Source organism: Lepidochelys kempii, chromosome 1 (genome assembly GCF_965140265.1).
Source record: "Lepidochelys kempii isolate rLepKem1 chromosome 1, rLepKem1.hap2, whole genome shotgun sequence".
In the NCBI taxonomy this organism is placed as follows: Eukaryota; Metazoa; Chordata; order Testudines; family Cheloniidae; genus Lepidochelys; species Lepidochelys kempii.
This window is the reverse complement of record NC_133256.1, coordinates 61,438,956-61,460,721: the sequence shown is the minus strand read 5'-3', so window position 1 is coordinate 61,460,721 and position 21,766 is coordinate 61,438,956. Positions and strand designations below refer to the sequence as shown.

Sequence of the window (21,766 nt, the reverse complement as noted above, 5' to 3'; positions counted from 1 at the left end):
GGGCTGTTATCCCTGTCACAGATAGGCATAAGAGTGCTTGGTTTCTGACTGACCATTCGTATTAGTGGTTTCCACTACAGGAGTATCTAATAATAGACTTGTTCTCAACCAACCTGAACAACAGGTGCAGGAGATTTTGCTCCAGAAGGGTCTGCAACCCGGCTCAGTCAGAGATACCTTCCTTCTCTCTGGGTCCAGTCATTGTTTCTATGCTTTCCTGGCAGTTCCTCTCATTCCAAGGTTACTCAGGAAACTGAAAAGAGACAAAGCAACATTTAATCCTTATCACACCATCATGGTCAAGGCAGCATTGGTATTATCTCTCTATCTGGTTGCCAATAACATTGCCCCTAGTCGAGGATCTACTGTCTCAGAACCAGGGTAAGTCTCTACATCCCAACCACCAATGTCTCCACCTCATGGCATGGACAGTCTCTGTGGAGTGGATTGATTTAAATCACGACAGTTTAAATCATTGAGTTCAGTCAGCTTTTCCATTTGTACCTCAGTTGTTTTCTAAAGAAAGGTGCATTCTCATTAGTTGATATAACCATTAAAACATGATGATTTACAACTAAATAGAGCCTTAACACTAGGTTTGGCACATTTTTTTTTTTTGCTACCTAGGAGTATACACTTTAATATACATTTATTTAAGAAATTTTATAGCTTAACTATGGTCAAATTCTCATGAGAAATTGTGGTCCGGAGAGGTTCAGATCATCTTGGTAAGCAGCAGAAAAGAATTCACTAGAGCCTCATATGGAGCATAGTGGAAGAGATTTTCAGTTTGGGTGCAGTCTCAACAGTTTTTGCCCCATCCCACAGAGATGACACACATGCTGGACTGTCTGATGCAGCTGAAGTCATTAGACCTTTCAGTTAGTTCTGTCAGAGTCTATTAGTTTCAGTTTCTGCACTGCCTCTATCAATAGAAGGATTTTCAATTTTCTCCAACCATCTTGCTTCCCAATTCTTGAAAGATCTATTCAACATTTACCCTCCTGTATCTGTATGGGATCTCAATCTAGTCCTCTGCAAACTGTAAGGACCCCCTTCATCCCCCCTGCCCCACTCTCTCTTTGAATCTATGGCTACAACCTGACTATCTTTATTGACTATGAAGACAGCTTTTCTGGTGACAATCACTTCCACAAAGAGGGTTGCAGAACTTCAGGCTCTCCTGGCTAACAAGGTTTTCCTTAAGCCATGCCTTCAGGTCATGCCTAAGGTAAAGTTAGCTTTCTATCTGAACCAAACCCTTCATCTCCTGATGTTTTCTGCAAAATCTCATTCTTCCTGAGCTGCAGAAAGATTTCATACCTAGGATGTTTGTAGAGCTTTGGCATTGTACCTGGAATGCACTAGGTCCTTCAGAATCTCTCCAAGGCTTTTTATAGTCTATACAGAGAGAGTTAAGGGTCAGTCAGTGTCTGCTCAGTGAATCTCACATTGGATTTCTGACTGTAAGGAAGACCATAGCAGAGCTTCAAAAGTCTCTCCTCCACCAAGAATAATGGCTCACTCCACCGGGACTCAGTCCACTTCATCAGTCTTTCTGAGCAATATCCCTCTAGCTGATATCTGCAAAGCAGCAACACGGGGGTCTGTACATACTTTGTCCAGCCATTATGCCATCACTCAAGCCTCCCATGACAATGCCAGGTTTGGGAAATCAGTGTTACAATCTCTGTTCAGATAATCCGAAGTCCCCCTACCTGTAAGTGAACTGCTAACTAGTCCTCTGCAGTGAAGTGTATATGCGCACAGTTGTTCGATGGAGAAAAAATGGTTATATACCTGTGCAGTAACTGTTGTTCTTTGAGATGTTTCACAATCATCCTGTCTTCCCCAATACTTTGGACATTGCATACAGTGAAGTGAAGGAAAGGAGAGGGAGGTGTATGATACACTCCTTTTATGTCCTCGTCTGAGAGCCTGAGGAGAGCAGAGGGTCATGTGCCACATAGTGGTTCTGAGAACAAAAGTCTCTGACTTGAGTGCATTGGGTGCACATACACTTGCAGTAGAATATATGTGCATAATGCATCTTGAAGAACAACAGTTACTACTTAGGTAAGTAACCGTTTTTTTCCTAAGCCTGAGGACTGTGACCACCCTGCCATTCCCATATTGCTAAATAAGGGAAAGTGATCCCAGCATGAGAAAGTTGAGATCCACTGTGTAATGTAATAGGCAATTTAGGAAGAATAATAGCTGAGAACCATCCTAAGTAGCTTTCAAACTGTGGACCACTGGTGATCTGCAAAGAATTGTCAGATCACATAGTGTTGGCTTTCCAGGTTTCCAGCTGCTTCTTATTGACTAGTTAATGTAGATACTGGAGATGAGGCCAGCCTAGTTTTCTTCGCTAAATGACTACTAGCCACCACCAACATTTTTAGGGAGAAACTATAAGCTGTTATTGGGACTGGAGCTAACCATAGGTGAGGAATGTCCAGGGAGACGGGAACCAGCCAACATGTGCATGGAAGCAGGGGAAATGAAGAGACCAAGAAGGTGGACAGGATGTGGGAGGAAATTGCAACTGAACAGCATGTGGGGATAGCAGGATGGAGTAGGAAGATTAAATAGGAGTAGGAATATTAAATGAATAGCAAAATAAGACACTATGACTAATTTTTATCACATGGCCAAAACATTTACAGTATTAATTTCATTTTAAAATATTTCACTTGCTTACTGTTACCTTTCTGTGTAAATAACTGTTTTAGTTGTTGGGATGTTGTACAATCTTCAGTGAGAGGGCAAGTGATCCAGGAGACGATCACTCTACCAAAATGTGTTCCACAACTTGAACAGTTTTAAGAATCCTTAATTTAGGCTTACATTTTCCTTTTGTCTGACAAGGAAAGATGCTACCTCAATCTCCAGTGTCAGAGAGTACAAAGATAATAGTGCTGCCCACTCTGGAATTATCAGGCATCTTATGGAGTGGCATGTTATACCACTTTTCTGCAGCCATATTTAAGATTAAATTGTAAGACATAAGACATAATTTTACCATAAAGTGATTATTTTTTCCTGATGATCTGTCGGCAGCTCAAACATTCCCTGATTAAATTAATGTCTCTGCTACTTTTGCTGATCTTTCAGAAGCTGTTCAGGGTTTAGGTAACTTTGTTGTTAATGTTGTACTTCAATGTTAGTAGGTTCAACTCATTTTTTCATTTACTTCATTTTTTGCACCACCGTTAGATCTGGCTGGCTAGTTTTGCAGACATGTTTTCTAATGACTGCTTAACTGCAGTTCTCTGTTTCAGGAGTTACCTTAGCATTTCTTACAGAAATAAAGGAGACCTAAGTTTTTTTTCAAACTGGTGGCCTTCTCCAAAGTACTTTCTTGCAGTAAAATGAGATGGCACCAAGTTTTTTTTTCCTGACCTGAGGAGCCAAGCAGTTTTGTTTATCTTTTTGTTCGGTATTACCAACCTTTTTTTCCTATAGATTTTAAATTCCAGGTATAATAAACAGGTTTTTGATTCTTTTGTTCTTTGTCTTAATTACAGAATTGTCAGATTCTACTGATGTTTAAGTACCTATTTCACAAACATCTGTCTGTAATGGTCTTCTATTCATGTGTGCGTCTCCTGTTAAATATTTGCACCAAGAAACGCATGCAGTGAACCCTGTTCTTTCATCATTCTTTCAGTGGCTACGTGGGAGACCGAGTGAATATATTACTTGTTAACTGCTGAAGCCTCCTCATTTTTTTTTGTTTTTTGTTTTACCGGAGAAAGAACAATTTTAAATTGTTGCCTATGCAAAAGAAAAGTGTACAGGTTTCATTTGCAGGTACAGAGTGGTATAGGGGTCCTTTCTTTGTATCTGTCTGGGTCTTTATTCCCTGCTCATCCTAAGAGTCCAGGTATTGCTTGAACTAATTAATGGCAAGCAGTTTTCTCTCTACTGTTGCTATAGGCCTTTTCAGCTAGGACTTGGCATTTTTGGAAAGATTGTGGATTTTTTTGCATTGGGGTATTCTTTTGGTTGGAGAGAAGCGTAGGTCTGTTGGCAGTTTGAAAACTGCATGATCCCCCATAATCATAATCAGCATTTAAATATTGGAGCTGATGGCTGGTGGCCTGTACACACAATAGTTTGAAACAGTGTTCAGGAAACAGTTGTATGTTTGTGGAAAAAATACCCTGCATTTAAAATTCTGCTCAACTTTTTCATTTGCTGTAGATTTATGTGTTTCTCCATTACCTTTCAGGATTTCACTGATGGTGTACTACGCTCTGTGAAATCATTGCTACAGAGCAGAAAAGAATTATGTAACGTGTCCACTGAAGAATCTTTAAAGCAGGAGGAACAGGACAATTTTATTGAGGTTTGACATGGCATGTCTACTTACCCTGTTGTATAAATATGAAGGATGCTTTTAGTTCACAACAGAATCAGAAGCTGCAGGATTGTATAATGTGCATTAGAACATGACTGTGAACTGCAACTACCCTCGTACCTAATTAATTAGTTTTAGGTTCACCAGAAGAGTGAAGAATGGCGGAGTTGACCAAAAGAGTAAACATTTCCACTTTTTGAGAAATATCATGTGGTCTAAAGTCTAAGAAAAGAATGATGCTATAACTAATTTAATCCAAAAATGGATTGTGATGTCCTGGCTTTGTTTATATATACTACTGTGAATTAACTTAATGAGGACCAATCATCAGATATTTCAAAGAAATGTAATGCAGCTTTCTGCAGATTAACCACTTCTAGTAAAAACAAAAATTATGTTTGGTCTCAAACACTTTTTAAACTGGCCAGGTTAATTTAAATTATACGGTTTCATTTCTTTAACTAAGACAACTAAATTATGTTATTTAGAAATCAAATAGATTAAAACATTGTTGACTTTTTTAACTTCAATATAACTTTAAGTTGTCCTGATTATTTTATTGTAAGATGCAGTAAATTTTCTTTGTTAAAAAGTATTTCAGTCTGCATTCTGTCATGGTTAATACAGTATACAAAGTATTAAACTGTGTAATTAAAGATCAGACCATGAATGCATTTGAACAGGTTGTGTTTTGTGATACTGTGATTGGCCCTGAAAGTGGTAGATACTCCTTACAGTACACTTTTAAGGACTTTGTCCAGTTTGGTTTTAAATTTCTCAGGATATAAATGGTGGGATTTCTGAGTGTTTAACAAAATCTACTAAGATACAAGAGAGTAACCTCATTGTCAAGATCTTGCAGGACATATTAGGGATGATATCAGCCTTCATGAAATTTAAATTTGCCTGTAACCAAAACAGAGAAAATATTGGATTCATCGTAGAGATTAGTTCTCATCTGAAAAGTGATTTTTTGTAAAAATGGCATATTCTTGGTCAGTAGATCTGTGTTCATAGTCCTATCTGCTGACATTACTGACCATGTAAGCTTACGCCTGTTTCTGTAGGGGTAATACAGCAATGAGAGTTGGAGCTGGATTCTCTTCTGGCTCATGTATTATCAACAGAGTTGTTAAAGTCCTTTAATTGAAGGACCAAATTTTTGTCTCTATTATATTATGCAATCCTGGTGTATTCTAACACAGATGTTCCACAGATTTAAATGAGGGTATAATTTGAATAACATGGAGTTGCACAGGTATAACTAATAGCAGAATCTGGTCTGTATGAGAAGAAAAATATCCAGCTTGATTTTCAGAGCTTCAGGGTGAGTTTGCACTCGACAGTTAGAGAAGCCATCTACTTTTACTTGCAAACTGAGAAGATTTTTTTTTTTTTAATCATGAAAACAATAAATGTGATACCCCGCAAACCAATTAATAGATTTGTCAAAATAGAATTGCACTTCAAGTAAAACCCAAGAACAGTTTTCAAAAACAATGTCGGAAATTAGTTGATTCCCAAAATACAGAATTTGGGAAAGATTTAGCTCACAGAGATTAAAGTCTAAAAACATAAGCTTAGTTAAATCCTCTTCATACACAGTCCCCCCAGAGGCCAGATGATTTTACAGTTAGACGCTCCTTCTATTTTGCTTCTGTAGCTATAGAAGAGAACAGTGTTCGTGATCTTTGTAGTATTGGGGAGTGGGGTCTGTTTGTAAAGGGGTCGAGGGAAGAAACCACTTGTTACATTTGTAGGGCAGAGGGTCTGGGAATGGCTGAAATAGGTTGTTGGCTCAAAGATGAGTCTAGCCATGGGGCATTTGTATTGTATCTTGGGCTAATGAAGTAAAATGCAAGTTAACTGCTAGAAAACTGCTTAGAAAACAATTGGATATTGTGTTGTACTGATGTTCAGTTAACACTAAACTGCTGATGGGACTGGGATAAAATGGGCACATGTGGGTGATAAATAAATTTCTTGAGAAGCATAATCTCGAGGATTGCGCACAGAACCGGAAATCTAGAAGTCCTGAGTTCTAATCCCAAATCTAGCTGCTCTGTGACTTCAGTCACATCACTTAACTTGTCTGCCTTAAATTTTTGAACTGTAAAATGAAAATAATAATGCTATATCTCAAAAGTGTTGAAAATTCATTAATAAGTGTGTCATTCAGTGTTGTTTACATGCTCATAGCACTGGTACAACACCGTATAAGTAATAATGTCTTTTCCAATAAGATGACTATGGTATTGTACTGTAATGACATGTACTTTTTAATAGATAATGAAACCAAAACTGTTTGGCTGTTTGATAATATTTAACTAGTTAATCTAAAATAATAGCAAAGACATGAAATCTTTTGGCACATTATTTGCACCCAGTTTACCAAGTGATCCAGATCACTCTGTCCTGTCCTCATTATTTATCACTCCTCCAATTTTTGTGTCATCTGCAAACTTCATCAATGATTATTTTGTTTTCTTCCAGGTCATTGATAAGAATGTTAAATAGCATATGGCCAAGAACTGATCCCTGCTGTTACAGTTACATTTTAAACCCTATCCGTTAGACAGTTTTTAATCCATTTAACACTTGCCATGTTAATTTTATATCATTCTATTTTTTTAATCGCAGTGTCGTGTGGTACTAAGACAAAGTATGTTATGTCCGTAATAGGTATATTATCACAATTCCAAACCTGCAGAAACAGCGCAGAAATTTGCTGTTTTTGGCTTAATTGACTTGTGACTTGCTAGTTGGCTAGTTTTTGGCTTGTTTGTAGCTTGTTGCTTTTTTTTTTTTTGGATCGGCTCCAATGGGGGGCAAAGGGGGGAAAGAGGGGTGCACAGAGGGCCCACCACACTCCCAGACTGCACGCTGCGGGGATCTAGTCACATAGAGTGTTGGCTTGTTTTGGCCTTATTTTGAAATGGGATTAGTTTGATTTTTGGCATATTGTGGAAGTTGGGGTGCTTATTTACCACGTGAAGGTTGGCAACTGTGTATATTATATCGCTCAAACTTGTAATCTCATCAAAAAAAGATATTAAGGTAGTTTGACAGGATCTGTATTCTATAAACCCATGCTGATTTGCATTAATTACATTACCCTCCTTTAATTCTTTATTAGAGTCCCATATCAGTTGCTTCATTATCTAGCCCAGGATTGATGTCAGGCTGATGAAAATCAGCCAAGTCATTCTGTTCACCCTTTTAAAAAATTGGCACATTTAGCTTCCTTCCAGTCTACTGGAGCTTCCCTAGTGCTCCAAGATGTATTGAAAATCAACATTAATGTTCCAGCAAGCTCCTCAGCCAGATCTTTTAAAACTCTTGGATGCATGTTATATGGAGCTGCCAATTTAAAAATGTCTAACTTTAGTAGCTTCTGTTTAACATTTCCCAGAGATACTAGTAGAAGGGAAAAGTGTTATCACTGTATGATGAGACTGTATCATCTGTTTTTCCTCAAATACAGAAAATTAATATTTATTGAATACTTCTGCCTTCTCTGCATTATTATTGATAATTCTACCATTGTCAGGATTCTTTTTGTTCCTTATTGTCCTTGTCTCTGCTGGCTTTAGAGTTCTCCTGTGTCCCTTTGCTTCCCTTAGCAGTTTTCTACAGTCCTTAGCTTCTGTATGATCTATATTCATTACTATCAACTTCTGCTTTCTTCTATTTGTTATATATTTTTAATTAGGAAAAATATATTAATTTTAAGGATAAGTTAAATACTGGAACAGGATACCAAGGAAGGTTGTGGAATTCCTGTTGTTGGAGGTTTATAGAACAAACACCTGACGGGGATGATCTAGATATTCTTAATCCTGCCTCAGTGTAAGGGGTTCGACTAGATGATTTCTTGAGGTCATTTCCAGCCCTACATTCTATTGTTCCCTGATGAGCAGGGTGATTAGAATGTTAATTTAATATGTATGATTGCATTTCAACATAAGGTAAACTGAACAAGTTTGATTAAAAAACAACTTGTGCTGGATTCTTTTTTTTAGTATCTTTAGAACCTTTCAGTCCAAACTGCATTCATTCAAAACTATTTGAATTTTATAAATGCGGTTTCTTCAAATATAGTATCCTGTTGTGAGTAATGGAGATAGAAAAGTTTCAGAGTAGCAGCCATGTTCGTCTGTATTCGCAAAATGAAAAGGAGTACTTGTGGCAAATTGGTTAGTCTCTAAGGTGCCACAAGTACTCCTTTTCTTTTTGGAGATAGAAAAATTGCAGTACAAATCTATGCATATTGGCTGAATTGAAGAGACATTATCAACTTTAATGTTTTATGAAAATAGCACCTCATTTAGCAGATCTGCTTTTTGTATATATTCTGCCTGCTTATCTGACAGTCTTTTATTAGCTTTAACTCCTATTAGCACTGCATAACCAGTAGAATTATTAGAAAGTGAGATTCGAAAGTGAGCTGAATTCTCTTTTGACTTGATTATCAACATAATTATTAACCAAGGTCCAATTTCAGCATCTTTATTACTAGTGATGTGTGACAGAAAAATAATAGCTTGACTTTCAGCATCCAGGTTCAGTTTGTTTATTATGTAAATACTTAAATATTTTCTTAGATTAAATTTGCATATTATAAACACACTGCATATGGACAAATTGGAGAAAGTGCAGAGAAGAGCAACAAAAATGATTAAAGGTCTAGAAAACATGACCTCTGAGGGAAGATAGAAAAAATTGGGTTTGTCTGGAGAAGACTGAGTGGGGGACATAAGTTTTCAAGTACATAAGAGATTGTTACAAGGAGGAGGGAGAAAAATTGTTCTTGTTAACCTCTGAAGGAGCAATGGATTTTAAACCACCCTTCCAGCAATTTAAGTTGGACATTAGGAAAAACTTCCTAACCGTCAGGGTAGTTAAACAGTGGAATAAATTGCCTAGGGAGAGTGTGGAATCTCTGTCATTGGAGATTTTTGAGAGCAGATTAGACAAAACACTTGTCAGGAATGGTCTAGATAATACTTAATCCTGCCTTGAGCGCAGGGGACTGGACTGGATGACTTCTTGAGGTTTTATGATTCTAAGAGACTGGAGAAGGAGTATAGGACTGGCAGATAGCATGGAGGATAGATAGGACAGATAGGATGAACAGCCAAGAGAGGTAAACAGACTGTCTGAGCAAGGAGACTGGGTAAAGGGAGTTGTGGTGGGAGAGAGTGCAAGTGGGACTTTCTGAGCAAGGATATTAGGACTAGGCGTGGGGAGTGGGAGGGACTGGGAGTGAGGGAGATTGGGACTTGAACAGTGAGCCTGGAGGGACTGGCTAGACAAGGAGATTGGGATTGGGGTGTAAGCCTGAGGAGTGGAGATGGGACAAGGAGTCTGAAGTGGGGAAGAGACAGGACTGGGTCTGGGACAGGTTGATGGGAATGAGGCAGAAGGAGTTAAGCTTGTGGGGGATGGGCAAAATAGTCTGGGGCTCCTAAAGCACATTCCCTCCAGAGCCTGGAATAGAACCCCAAATTCCTGAGTGTCACTATTGCTCTGCTGTCACTGAATAGCTGTGAAGCCCACTGGCAAAGTGTGACTCATCTCTAATGCTGGTCCACAGAGGATCACAACCTACTACCGTTGTCAGTTACTAAGTTAGCTCAAGTAATAGAGGTTTGTGTGGTGGATCTAAATTTTCCAGCTCTGCTGATGACCCATGTGGGACCCAATATGAATGCCACATGATGGAATCTCTGGTGGCTTTTTTTAGTTAGCTTTTTACAAAACCTAGGAAATTATCATAGAATCATAGAATATCAGGGTTGGAAGGGACCTCAGGAGGTCATCTAGTCCAACCCCCTGCTCAAAGCAGGACCAATCCCCAATTTTTGCCCCAGATCCCTAATTGGCCTCCTCAAGGATTGAACTCACAATCCTGGGTTTAGCAGGCCAATGCTCAAACCACTGAGCTATCCCTCCGCCCCCATTATATAACCTCCCCCCGCCCCGAAAAAAAACCCTCTCCCTCACATTATGGGAATATTAGATTGCAAAATCAAGCATTCCAAACTTAGAAATGCCAAAGTTAATGTTGCCTGTGCAACCTTAATTCAGCTGCCTTGTGCTTATGTGTTACAATGCCATCTTTAAATTACATACTGTTTTTTTCCCACAGAATAATTTCTTGCCTCATTCAGTGCACAAGATGGACCTGTTCTGGGGATGAATCGAGATTGTGTAGTGAAGGAGGCTATTGTCTATAGGACTCCTGCCTCGTATGTTCCAGAAGTTGGAAGGCATGGAGTGAATGAGGCAGGGGATTGCAGGAAGAGAAAGAATGGTCTCCTGGCTAAGGCAGTTGAATGCTACCCTGGAGATTCCTTTTCCATCTGTAAAATGGGGATAGTTATATCCCCTCATCTTACTGTGTATGTGTGTGTGTGTAATTCATTAATGTTTGTGAAGCACTAAGATACTATAGTGATGAATGTCATAGAAGAGCCCATGAGGAAATGAATAGTTCTGTCTTCACAGCAGGGTTTGTAATAATAATATGTGGTAAATATAGAACAGTGAGACTAAAACAAAATATTAAATAGCTGCTAATTAAATGAGCACTGTCCTGTGCACTAAATGAGGCCTGGTCCTGTGGCTAAAATAGTATGTGATCATGTAATTAAAGATATCCTAATGCCTATACAACCTTAATTTTGCCTCCTGGTGCATATTCAACTGTAATTTTGGCATTTCTTAACTTTTTTGTTTATTTGACTTTACAACCTTAATAATCTTTGTAATGTAGATTTTGTAGCATCTGAGATGGTGGTAATATATTTGAAGTCTGAGTAGTGGTTACCAAGGTAAACAACATCAAATTCTGCAGATCTTGGATTTTTGCAGAATAGATGCCTGTATCACAGCTTTGAACTTTAATATTAAACTGATGTGTGACTCTTATTTTAGTAAATATTTTAGCATCACTTGTATTAAAATCTGTATAGTACATCCCCAAACAAAAAACTATGTTAAAATGGGATTAAGATTGAGATTGTGTCATGGTTACAGGCTAGCTATCCCCGTTGTGGTCGCTGAGTGCATACTCTGACTTTTACCTATCTTAGGATGGAATCTCATGATTTTTCCACTCCTAGACTGGGACATATTGGATACCAATTGCTTACACCCTGCAGCTGTGACTGGTTTTCAGGCACTTGAGTTTCTTTCCTTGGGGAATTAGTGACCATTGAGATTGACCAAGAGCCTTCCTGAAACAGTATTTTTATTTAGAATTTGGAACAAAACATTAGATGAGACTTTTTTCCTCTAATCTTATGATTCAAAACAAACTGTTAGATAGGCTTTCCTCGTAAATGATTGGAGCAAAACAGAATCAATGTATATTCTCCTAGCAAGGCCATTTCTTCTGATCTTGATGAGAACAGTATGAAGCTTTACTTTAAATAGAGTCATTACACTTTTCAGTTCTAAGCAGCTTTCTCTATAATTAGAAAGCCAGGAGACTCTTTCTGGATCCTGTATTTCATAATGTTTGTATGCTTGTTTTACAGATCACATTTCTAAGTTTTGCTGGAGAGACAGATGCTGCTCATATGCAGGTAATATATACACAGGATAATGACTTTGTCTCCAGCACTTGAATTATAACTGAGATATTTCATGTTTTTGGTGCAGGAGCCCTAATACTTATTTTACTTCAAGAATGTGTCTTGGAACATGCTTTTTAAAATTAATGGTGTGTTTTAAACATTGTAATTAACAGTTTTAAATTTTTTTATTTTTGTATGACCTCCAGTGTTTTGTATTCATTTGGAATATAGAACCCTGGAAAATCTTAAACTTCCGTTGTCTCCTGAAAAGGTGTAACTTTTTTTTTTGTTAACTTGAGTGCCAGCCTTGGGTCTGTGCTTTTTTGAAATACCCGTGGCCAGATCTTAAGACATTCTTAGGAGAGTTATATACACTCTTGTTTTAAAAACAAGAACTGCGTAACAAAAGTATGATGACTGTTTCATGCAACTTTAAAGAATATTAGGAATTTAACCCTCTCTCATCTGTGTTTAGTCTCAGGCCTGGTTTAACTTTAGAAGTGAGGATAAATCAGTGCTACTTTGTATGTGAACACTCTTGTAAACGATAGGTGCAAGCTAAAGTGATATCAGACAAGTTTAAAACAACGCAAGAAACTCCAGGCACACAATTGTACTAGTTTAACTAAATCTGTTTAACAACTTACCTTTCATAAAATACATGCACGTTCTGTGTTGACAAGCCCTTAAACTACTTTGTAGTTCTCTCTCCTCTAGTTCTCCAGGTGTATAGATCGTATATTAAACTACTTTGCGATTCATGCTTTCCTCCTTCCCAGCATGTTCTAGGTCATATCAAAGTAGAACTTTTGACTACTGTGCAGTTAGTTTTACAAATAATTGAGAAATATGATTTTCTTGTAATTTGAAGTAGAGTGGTGTGAAATAAATATTAGAAGTATCACTGAGCTGTTGATTTTATTACTACATCATGGTTAATTTTTAAATTATTTTGGTTTCAGGGTGTCAGTATTTGCATTTAAGCATGTGCAATAAAGTGTAAAAGAGAATCAGGAGCCATAAAACTTATCTTGTGCCTTTTAGACATTTTACGCGTGTGTGTGTGTTTTCTTGTAATGGAAAATATAGATGTGTCTTAGAAAACCACACCAAAGAGGGTGCTGATGAGGTCATGAACCTCAAAATGACTTATCCCTTCGACAACTAATATAAAGCACGAGGTGTATGGTGGAAGGTGTTAGTCATTAAATATAGAGGCTTTCCTAGTTAACGGTCCATTGGTATTTAAAAGCAAAAGGATAAATACTGTGAGTCAAATTGTGCTCAGACTAGCATTCAGTGACAAGTACGCTAAGGGTGATATGAAAATAATCACTTTACAGATATTGTTCTAAGTACACAGGTCCAAACCTTGGACTCTCTACTTGAGGTTGCACAAAGAATTCTGTTTACTAAGAGAAAGCTGGGCCCACTGTGTTCAGTAATTTATATTGGATTAAGCATAATATTAAAAATGTCTCCATATTTATATTATGTAAGAAGTAAGCAATATAATATTAAACACTCATTTTTTTGGGCATATTTATTTTAGGTAAACAAAATTCCATGTTGACCAAGATCCTAGTTAAACATAAACCTGAACTGATTATTTTTAAAAAATATTCTGCTAAGATACAAACCTGATAATGGTGAACGTACAGCATGTGGAGATTACCAGATGGAAACCGTTGCATGCAAATATTCCCTCTCTGTGTTTACATACCTGCTGTGATGTTCTCTTGCTCTTTACTGCTCCCAAGACTCTCCTTGGTGCTTTTAAAGGTTTCCCTGAGTCTTGAGAGGCAGCAATATTCTATTTCTTCTGGTAGCAGTATCTTGAGATTTGAATTAGAACTCTGTTGTAAACTAGCCCTTAAAGCAGGATTCCAATTTGGTGTGGGAATATAATTGGAAAACTGAAGGGAAAGAGAGTGGTGATTTTGACAGACTTAGAGGCTGGCGATATTTATTTAACTTTCTAGTGCTCCAGATCAAAAAGTTTCCGTACCATTAACATATTAGTTTTTTGCTTAGTGTGTGAATTTGTGTTTGAATTAGGGATTGGCTGCTGTTTCTGTAGAGCTCCCCGATGTTTTGAAATCGCTCCATTTCTGCAGTCTAAATGAAAATGAAGTTATTTTTCTGAAGGATATAAATAAACCCATGGAAACCAGCAATGTCCCTAAACATCAGGTAATATTCCTAATCCTTTTTATATGCTACACAGAATATTAATGTTTTTTGCAGTTTCTTCATCTTTCAGATGTGTGTTACAAAGTAATCCTGGCAATAACCTTGCTGGGTATTGCTACTTTTTTAATGCGTTTTGAAACTGTGTGTGTTCCATAAGTGCTATGGTATTTTTAGTGTTGTAGCTGTGTTAGTCCCAGGATATTAAAGAGACAAGGTGAGTGAAGTAATATATTTTTTGTTGGACAAACTTCTGTTGGTGAAAGACACACGCCTTCGAGCTTACATAGAGTTTACACAGAGCTCACCCACCTTGTCTGATGGTATTTTTAATATTATTAATAGTGGTATAAATATTATACTGACTAAAGACATTCCTGCTGCAATTTATGAAATATTAAGACATGCAAGGTACTTTATCATAGGTTCTTTCCTCTCTCCTTCCTAGTCTAGGAAGATATTCTGCTGTGGAAGCCATAAGCACTGAACTAGGCAACAGCAAATTGTGCAGGAAAATGCTTCAAAAGATGCAGTAGTCAAATGTGCTAGGAACAAGTCCCTGTGGGGCCTTTTTTCCCTTCCTTTTCACCATTCAAAAGTCTGAGTCTTGGATGCCCAAGGGGGAAAAAAAATGGAGACGTCCCCAAAGTGAACCACAGCTGGCTGTGTTGAACATGGCTGAGCATCAGCAGGCTTGCCTGACAGTGAGCATGCAGTGAAACCTGCTGAACTACATGCTCAGCTGCCCTCTGTAAAATGCCTGTGTGCTCATCCAGTAGTCCACATGCCTCTGCTCCCCACACCATAGTCCCTTTGTACTGGCATTTGGAAGGAAGATGAAACTGGTTGAGTGAGGCCTGGTCTACTCCAGAGAGTTAGGTCGACGTAAGGCGTGTCATGTCAGCCTAATTCTGTAAGCGTCTGCACTAAAATGTTGCTCCCGCCAACGTAAGTCATCCGCTGTGCTGACTTAATAACTCCACCTCTGAGAGGTGTAGTGTTTAAGTTGATGTAATTAGGTTGACTGCGGTGTCCTACTAGTGAGGATGCACACAACCGACAGAAGGAGCATAGGGTGGACATTAAAAATCTAATTAATTACTGTAGTGGCTGAATGTCGACTTATGTCGACTAAATTTTGTGGTGTAGACATGCCCTTAGTCTTCTCAACTCTTCTCAGATGTAGTGCTATTCCTCTGTCAAACAACAGGGGAGAGAAGTTACAGGATAGGTTAGTTGCTCCCAACACTTAGTACTTCCCATTTCCTCTCTAAATGTCAGTGAAGATAGCTAGAATTAGTTAAAACTGTTTTGACTAATAATGTATAATGAAGTAATTGTATTACTTGCAGGAGAAAAACTACGTAGAACAAACCAGCAGGGTTTGTTTTTTTGGTTTTTTTAGTGTAGCGATTTATTCATTTTAAAGAACTCCTATATTCACAATGTACTTAGAGGATAAGAGTGGCCTCTAAACCCTCTCAAAACTTGGCTCTAGTGATGTAGGATAAATCACTTAACTTCTTTACTTCACTTTCCTCATCTGTAAAATGGAGTTTTGTTTGTAATATTCATTAAATACTTAAATTATTGTTATACCTTTTAAATTACAGTACTATTAACAAATGTCTTTAAAGAGACAATTTCACTACAGTTTATGTCCTTGACCTGTGCTCTTGTTGTTCTTGCCATTTTAAATGATTTCACGTTTACATTATAGATGAAAGTATGTTATTGAGAACACTCTTTTGTCATCTTGTTTTTCTTTCTCAAGATTCACCTTTCTGGAGTACTTTGTGTGATGAGATTGTCTCCTTCGTTGCCAAGGATCAAAGTTGATTCTGTATTTACCTTACTGAGCAAATATGCTACTGGTGTAAGATATACAATGGAAGTATACTCATTACAGAAACATGAAACAGAGATGTCCCATGCAGAGGATGATGACACTAATCAGTCAGTGTCTTCAATTGAGGATGATTTTGTCACTGCTTTTGAGCATTTAGATGAAGATGAGACTTCAAAGATACAAAATGCTGGTTAGTTTTCATGTCCTGTTGAAATAGATTGCAGAGCTCATTTGTGGCAATTTAGGCTAAAGGGGGATTTTCATGCTGTGGTAAACTACATGAAACCCATATCGAATTGTTTTTTGCTAATTACTGTCATACAAGACCCCTTAAAAACCAAACAAACAAAAAAACCCAGAATAATTGGAGATTTCACAATTCTTTCCACAGCAGCAGAATGACATAAAGCAAAGGTTTTGACTCCGTGTCAGATCCAGAAAAAGTAGAATCTGTGATATGAAGGCAAGAGCTCTTAGACCTATTCACTTCGCACTCCTCATCGGTACCCAGCCTGGGCTGGGGAAGCTAATGATCCAACCAGTGGACCAAATTCCGTGATGAATCCTGGCCATGTGCCACCTGAGGCACATTGCGCATTTGCTAAGAAGACGACCTGCAGTAGTAGGAGAACGATCATTGACATAATAAAGTGCTTATGGAATACTTTATTCTTTAAAATTTTCTCTAATCTTAAAAGACCCTCTAACCTATTGTAATAATTACAAATCCCAGATACTGCTGTCAAAATCAATTACCTAGTTTGCTATTTTAGTCTCTTTTTATTTTTAAAGTATTTTCTTTTTCTTTTTAGGCACAACCTATACTACTCAGAACCACCGGGATGCTGCTTCACAGACCATCCCTGCTCATTGTTTAGAAGCTATTGACTCAAAGATCATTGTTAGCTCTGGGCATCGAAAATCATCTGCCAAATCTTCTGCTTCTCTGATAAATATCTTGGGACTTAAAGAACTGTCCTCATCTGTAAAGAATTCAGTCACAACCTCTATTTCTGATCCTTGGATACAGAGGAGTTTTTACAAGCCATGTAATTCTTCTGATCAACGTGTTAATGTTTTGCATAAAACATTGTTTTCTTCCTCTCCTGCTGAATCATCTGAGTCAGATTGTTCCAGCCCTAGCCCTGTTATCTTCTTAGATGAAGAAGGGTATCAAAAAAGTTTGAAGGCAAAACTTCAGCTACCAAAAATTCCAGTAGTGAAAGATGGTATAGAGGACTCAGACTCAGAAGTAAGTGAATTTTTTGATAGTTTTGATCAGTTTGATGAACTGGAACAGACTTTGGAAAGTACTTGTAAACTTATAAGGGATCCCATCCTTGGTAATCAACCCCAGAAGAGAAAGATTGCCCTTGAACAGTTGTATTCTAAAACTACTAATAATAATTGTATTCTAAATCCTCAAAAATTCAAGTTTGATCGTCCCACTCTTCCAGCCAACGTAAGGAAGCCAACTCCTCGTAAACCAGAATCGCCCTATAGCAGCCTCTTTGATGTTCCAGACTCCCCTCGGCCAGTGAAAACAGGAGAAGACAATGGAGGTTTGTTCAGCCCTATAAGATCATCAGCTTTCAGCCCACTGGGGAGCTGTGCTTCAACTGAATGTCTTTGTCGGATGGATATCAATGGAGATGGGCTTAATCAAAATCATGATACACTTTATAGTGAATATTCAGATTATGGAAACAATGTTTCATTTGAAATACTGGGTTCTGTTTTTCATTCTCAGTCTACATCACTACAGAAACATGTTGAAAACATTTCCAGTCTTAATAGGATTGTCTCAAAAGAGGAAAAAGGTCAAATTGTAGAATTCCAGAGGAAAACTTCTGAAAAAGAGGCAGATAAGAAAGTTAAGTCTAAACACAAATCACTAATGATTAAAGACAGCATACAAAAATTTGCAACAGAACTGGTTGAAAAAAGTTTTGGTAGTGCATTTAAAGACTTACAAAAAGGAGTTTCTTCATGCACCAATGCACTGTGTCACTTGGCTGCTAGATTGACTTCTTCAGTCTTTCAAATGGCTTTTTATGAGATTGGAAGGCGGCGAGCCTTATCACTGAAGGAACGTGCAATTAATGGGCTAGCAAGCTTTTTGGTCAGTGAAGCTATAACAAGTGCTTTAAAAGAACTGCGATATGTAAAGAAACAAATATTTACTAACACAGTTGCAAAATTTGCAGCAGATCTCACTGAGGAGCTTATTTTTGAGGGAATCATGGAAGTTTGCCAGTTTTCACATCCATCAACACCAACGACTGCACAGGATTGGGCCTTTGATTATGAAGACAAAGTGGTGAGATCATATGCTAAAGATTTGTCTGAATCCGTCATTCAGGAAGCTTTCATTGAATTATCCCAGGTTGATGTGACCTTCACAACGCAAGCAGCAATTAGTGTTTCCATGGACAACATAAAATATGTAAGTGCAGAAAGTACATTGCAGTCAACACAGACTACCCCTGCTTTTCCTAATTTTCATGATAGTGCACTTTTAGCATTGAATCCAATACAAGAAACTGGAAAAGACTATACTGTACAACAAGCCTTGTTTTGTACTTCTGGTGTTGTAAGTTCAATACCAGTGCCCTTAGCTGGAACAGCATTTTGCCAACATCAGACTTCATCTGATGTTCATAAGGCAAAAGTATGGACTTGTCCGACAGCAGATGGCAGTCTGAAAGTGTACAAAGACTCTACACAGCCATATTTTACAACAAAAAAGAGAGAAGAGGAAGTGGCTTCTCTTAGAAATATTTACCTTACTGCAGATCACAGTGAAAGTACTGAAAATAGTGTGCAATGTTTTTGTAACCAGAATGATTTCACACCAACAAACAATAATCCTGGAGCGAATAATATTTCAGAATTAACAACTGGACCCACAAGCATCAACAGTTTCTCTGGAACAATGGTAGATATGATAGTAAATGAGGCTTATGAAGCAATAACTTCATCCAGGATTACCAGAACAGTGGAGGAATATACAGATTTTGTAACTAGAAAAACACCTCGTTGGCAGTGTGTTAGTGGAGATATCCATAAGAATACTTTTGCTGATCATTTGTCCAAGTATATTGTAAAACAGTCTGTAGATGAAACTAAATCTACATTCTCCCACACAAGTGAGACTGTAGAATGTAATGGAGGCTTACAGACGAACACAGATAACTGTAAAAAAGAACTGAGTAGTGCAGTAAAGAAACAAGAATCTGAGAAACACAGATTTGTTCCTATAATTGTGGAACCGCAACAGTTGCCTTTGAATAACCTACCTAAATTTCTTATTACTTCAGATGACTCTGCTCAGTGTTTACTTTCAGTACCTACAGATTGTGTTCAGGAACGTAAAGGACATGAAGTACGTAGATTTTCTTCAAGCACTCCACCTCCTTGTCCCACTGTGACTCTTGCTAGGTGTAATGTAGAAGAGTTTACTGATTCAGGAAGCAGTTCAATAAAATCCCAAAGTAAACCATTGAAAACACATGATATGCAAAAAACAACACCAGGTCCTTCAGCTTTTGGGCAGGAGAGCTGTTTTCTACATGCAAGTAACCTTTCTTTGGTGATGTTTGGCTGTGAAGATTCTTTGCAGATGGAAGATAAATCAAGCGTCAGAGATGGAAATGTCTGTGCAGTACCTGATACACCACCACCAACTCCTTTAGTACCATCTCAGACTAGTTCTGAACGGAATCTAAGGAAGCTAACCAAGAAACTCAAGGGAGAATTAGCAAAGGAGTTTGCACCTATGACACCACCTTCTACACCTTATAACTCATCTGCTGCTGCCTTATCTGCAACTGAACATGATTCTTTGGAAAAGGAAGAGTTTATGCTGAAACTCATGCGATCACTTTCTGAAGAAGTTGAAAGCAGTGAAGACGAAGAACACTCTGAAATGCTTGTGGAGAAAACTGAACATTCAGAGAAAACAGTACAGTATGCTGATCATTTGGCTGGTCATATCATTTCTGTGGCAACTGAAATGGCTGCTTCCCATTTAGATGATAAAACAATTAAAAGAGAAGCTGACAGACACTACCAGTTAAATGCACAAAACAAAATATGTGGGTATACTGCCTTTATAAATATCCCAGAAGAAACTTTACATTCGTTGTGGAATTATGCAGGTGATATGGCTGGAAAGGTTATCAATGAGGCTAAGAAGATGATAAAATCAAGGCATTGCAAGCTGCTGAGGTTGAAGAGGGTTAACTGTCATGTAGATTGTCTTTCTCTCAGAAAAGATGATAGAGACTGTAGATCAAAAGAGAGCTGGTGTCCGGTAGTAAACCAGTGGTCCAGAGAGGTAGATTCATCCGTACTTCCTTTACCTCAGAGTTTAGGAACAACAGGTCTGACTTGCAGGTATCCAAGCTGCGAGAGTGTGACCGATGAATATGCAGATCACATCATCCGAGTTCTGAAAAGGGAAGGTGGCAACAGTGAGTTAATAATGGATCAGTATGCTAGTAGACTTGCTTACAGATCTATAAAATCAGGCTTACAACAAGCTGCCAGGAAAATCAGACTGACATACAACAGAAGAATATTTCCTGTACAGAAAACACAGGTAAATGGTAGGCATGAGCTGTTCAAAATATTGAACAAAGATATGGATACAAAATGGCAAATGAAAAGTAGTGTTCATAGGTGTGGTGGCCAAGACTGTGAAATAAACAATGTACACAGAACTGAAGGTACAGAGTTGTTACATTTTTCTGAATCCCTTGCTCATCATATAACATGTGATGTCAGAAGAAAACTGAAAATGTCAGCCATTTGCTTGCCAAAATCCTTAACAGATTCCTGTCTGTATAGAAAATCTAAATTTGATGAAGCCTCAGGGGACCTCCTTAAAACAACACTTTCTAAAACAGTTCTTCCTTTCTCACAAAAACATAAACTATATCATAGTACAGGCAGTTTAAATGAATATGGCTACCGAGAAGGCATCATTCAAGCTATAGAAGAGTATGCCAGAAAAGTAGTGGATGACACCTTAGAAATGAGTTTGGAGTCTGCTGTTCTCCAGCCTGCTGAAAACAGGAAAAATGGGGATAGATTCACTTACACAGAAAAGTTGTCTCCATTTTCTGGAACAGCCTGCAGATACTGTAGTATGAAGGAATATCAGTGTTGTACTGGAAGTTCATCTCCTCACCTGCCTGGACAAGAGCCCCTCCCTAGAATCAGGCAGATCCCCAATTCAGGGTTGGGTGGTGCCTGTCAAAAATCAAGAATTTTTCATCTTGATATTCCTAAAATTCACATTGACATGGAACAGAAGACAGTATTTTCTGAGAAGGTGGTTGGTTCAGCTATTGAGAAAGCAGAGAGAGAGATGAGTAACACAAGTCTGACAGCTGATAGTGGTATTGGACACGGTGGAGTCAGCTTTGCAGAAAGCCTCACTACAGAAATAATGACTTCAGCTATGACTAATATTGGTCAGGCTGTTAACATAAGGTAACATTACATTCTCTCCCTCTTATTCTCTTTCTGTTGTTACCAGAAAACAGCACCCACTTTGCTTAATTCATTAATCTAAACATTTATATGGTCAGAAGCACTGTTTGCCACAATTACATTCTGAAAATATAATTTTAAATTTGGAATTATGTTTGGAATTTTTTAATAATAATCTTGTTAGTTACAGGAGCTCAGTGCAAACCAGTTTATAGCCTACTTTAGAATATACCTATGCTCTGATGGGTGACTCTGGTAAATGGGATTCCGTAATTTTTC

The 21,766-nt window shown here is 38.0% G+C and overlaps 1 protein-coding gene across 11 annotated transcripts in view; it reads left to right on the top strand.

Moving 5' to 3' along the window:
* The window catches only part of AKAP11 (A-kinase anchoring protein 11), a 63,837-nt gene that overhangs the window by 12,219 nt on the left and 29,852 nt on the right, over positions 1-21,766 (top strand). For 10 of the 11 annotated variants that reach the window (XR_012159124.1, XM_073345553.1, XM_073345563.1 and 7 more), the window contains 5 exons: positions 4,238-4,354; positions 11,911-11,958; positions 14,008-14,142; positions 15,914-16,178; positions 16,801-21,487. Coding sequence is in view for 10 of the 11 variants with exons in the window: in XM_073345553.1 (XP_073201654.1) it covers positions 4,238-4,354; positions 11,911-11,958; positions 14,008-14,142; positions 15,914-16,178; positions 16,801-21,487 (5,252 nt within the window). In the remaining variant the exon portion in view is untranslated. The other variant, XM_073345629.1, reaches the window with a different exon arrangement.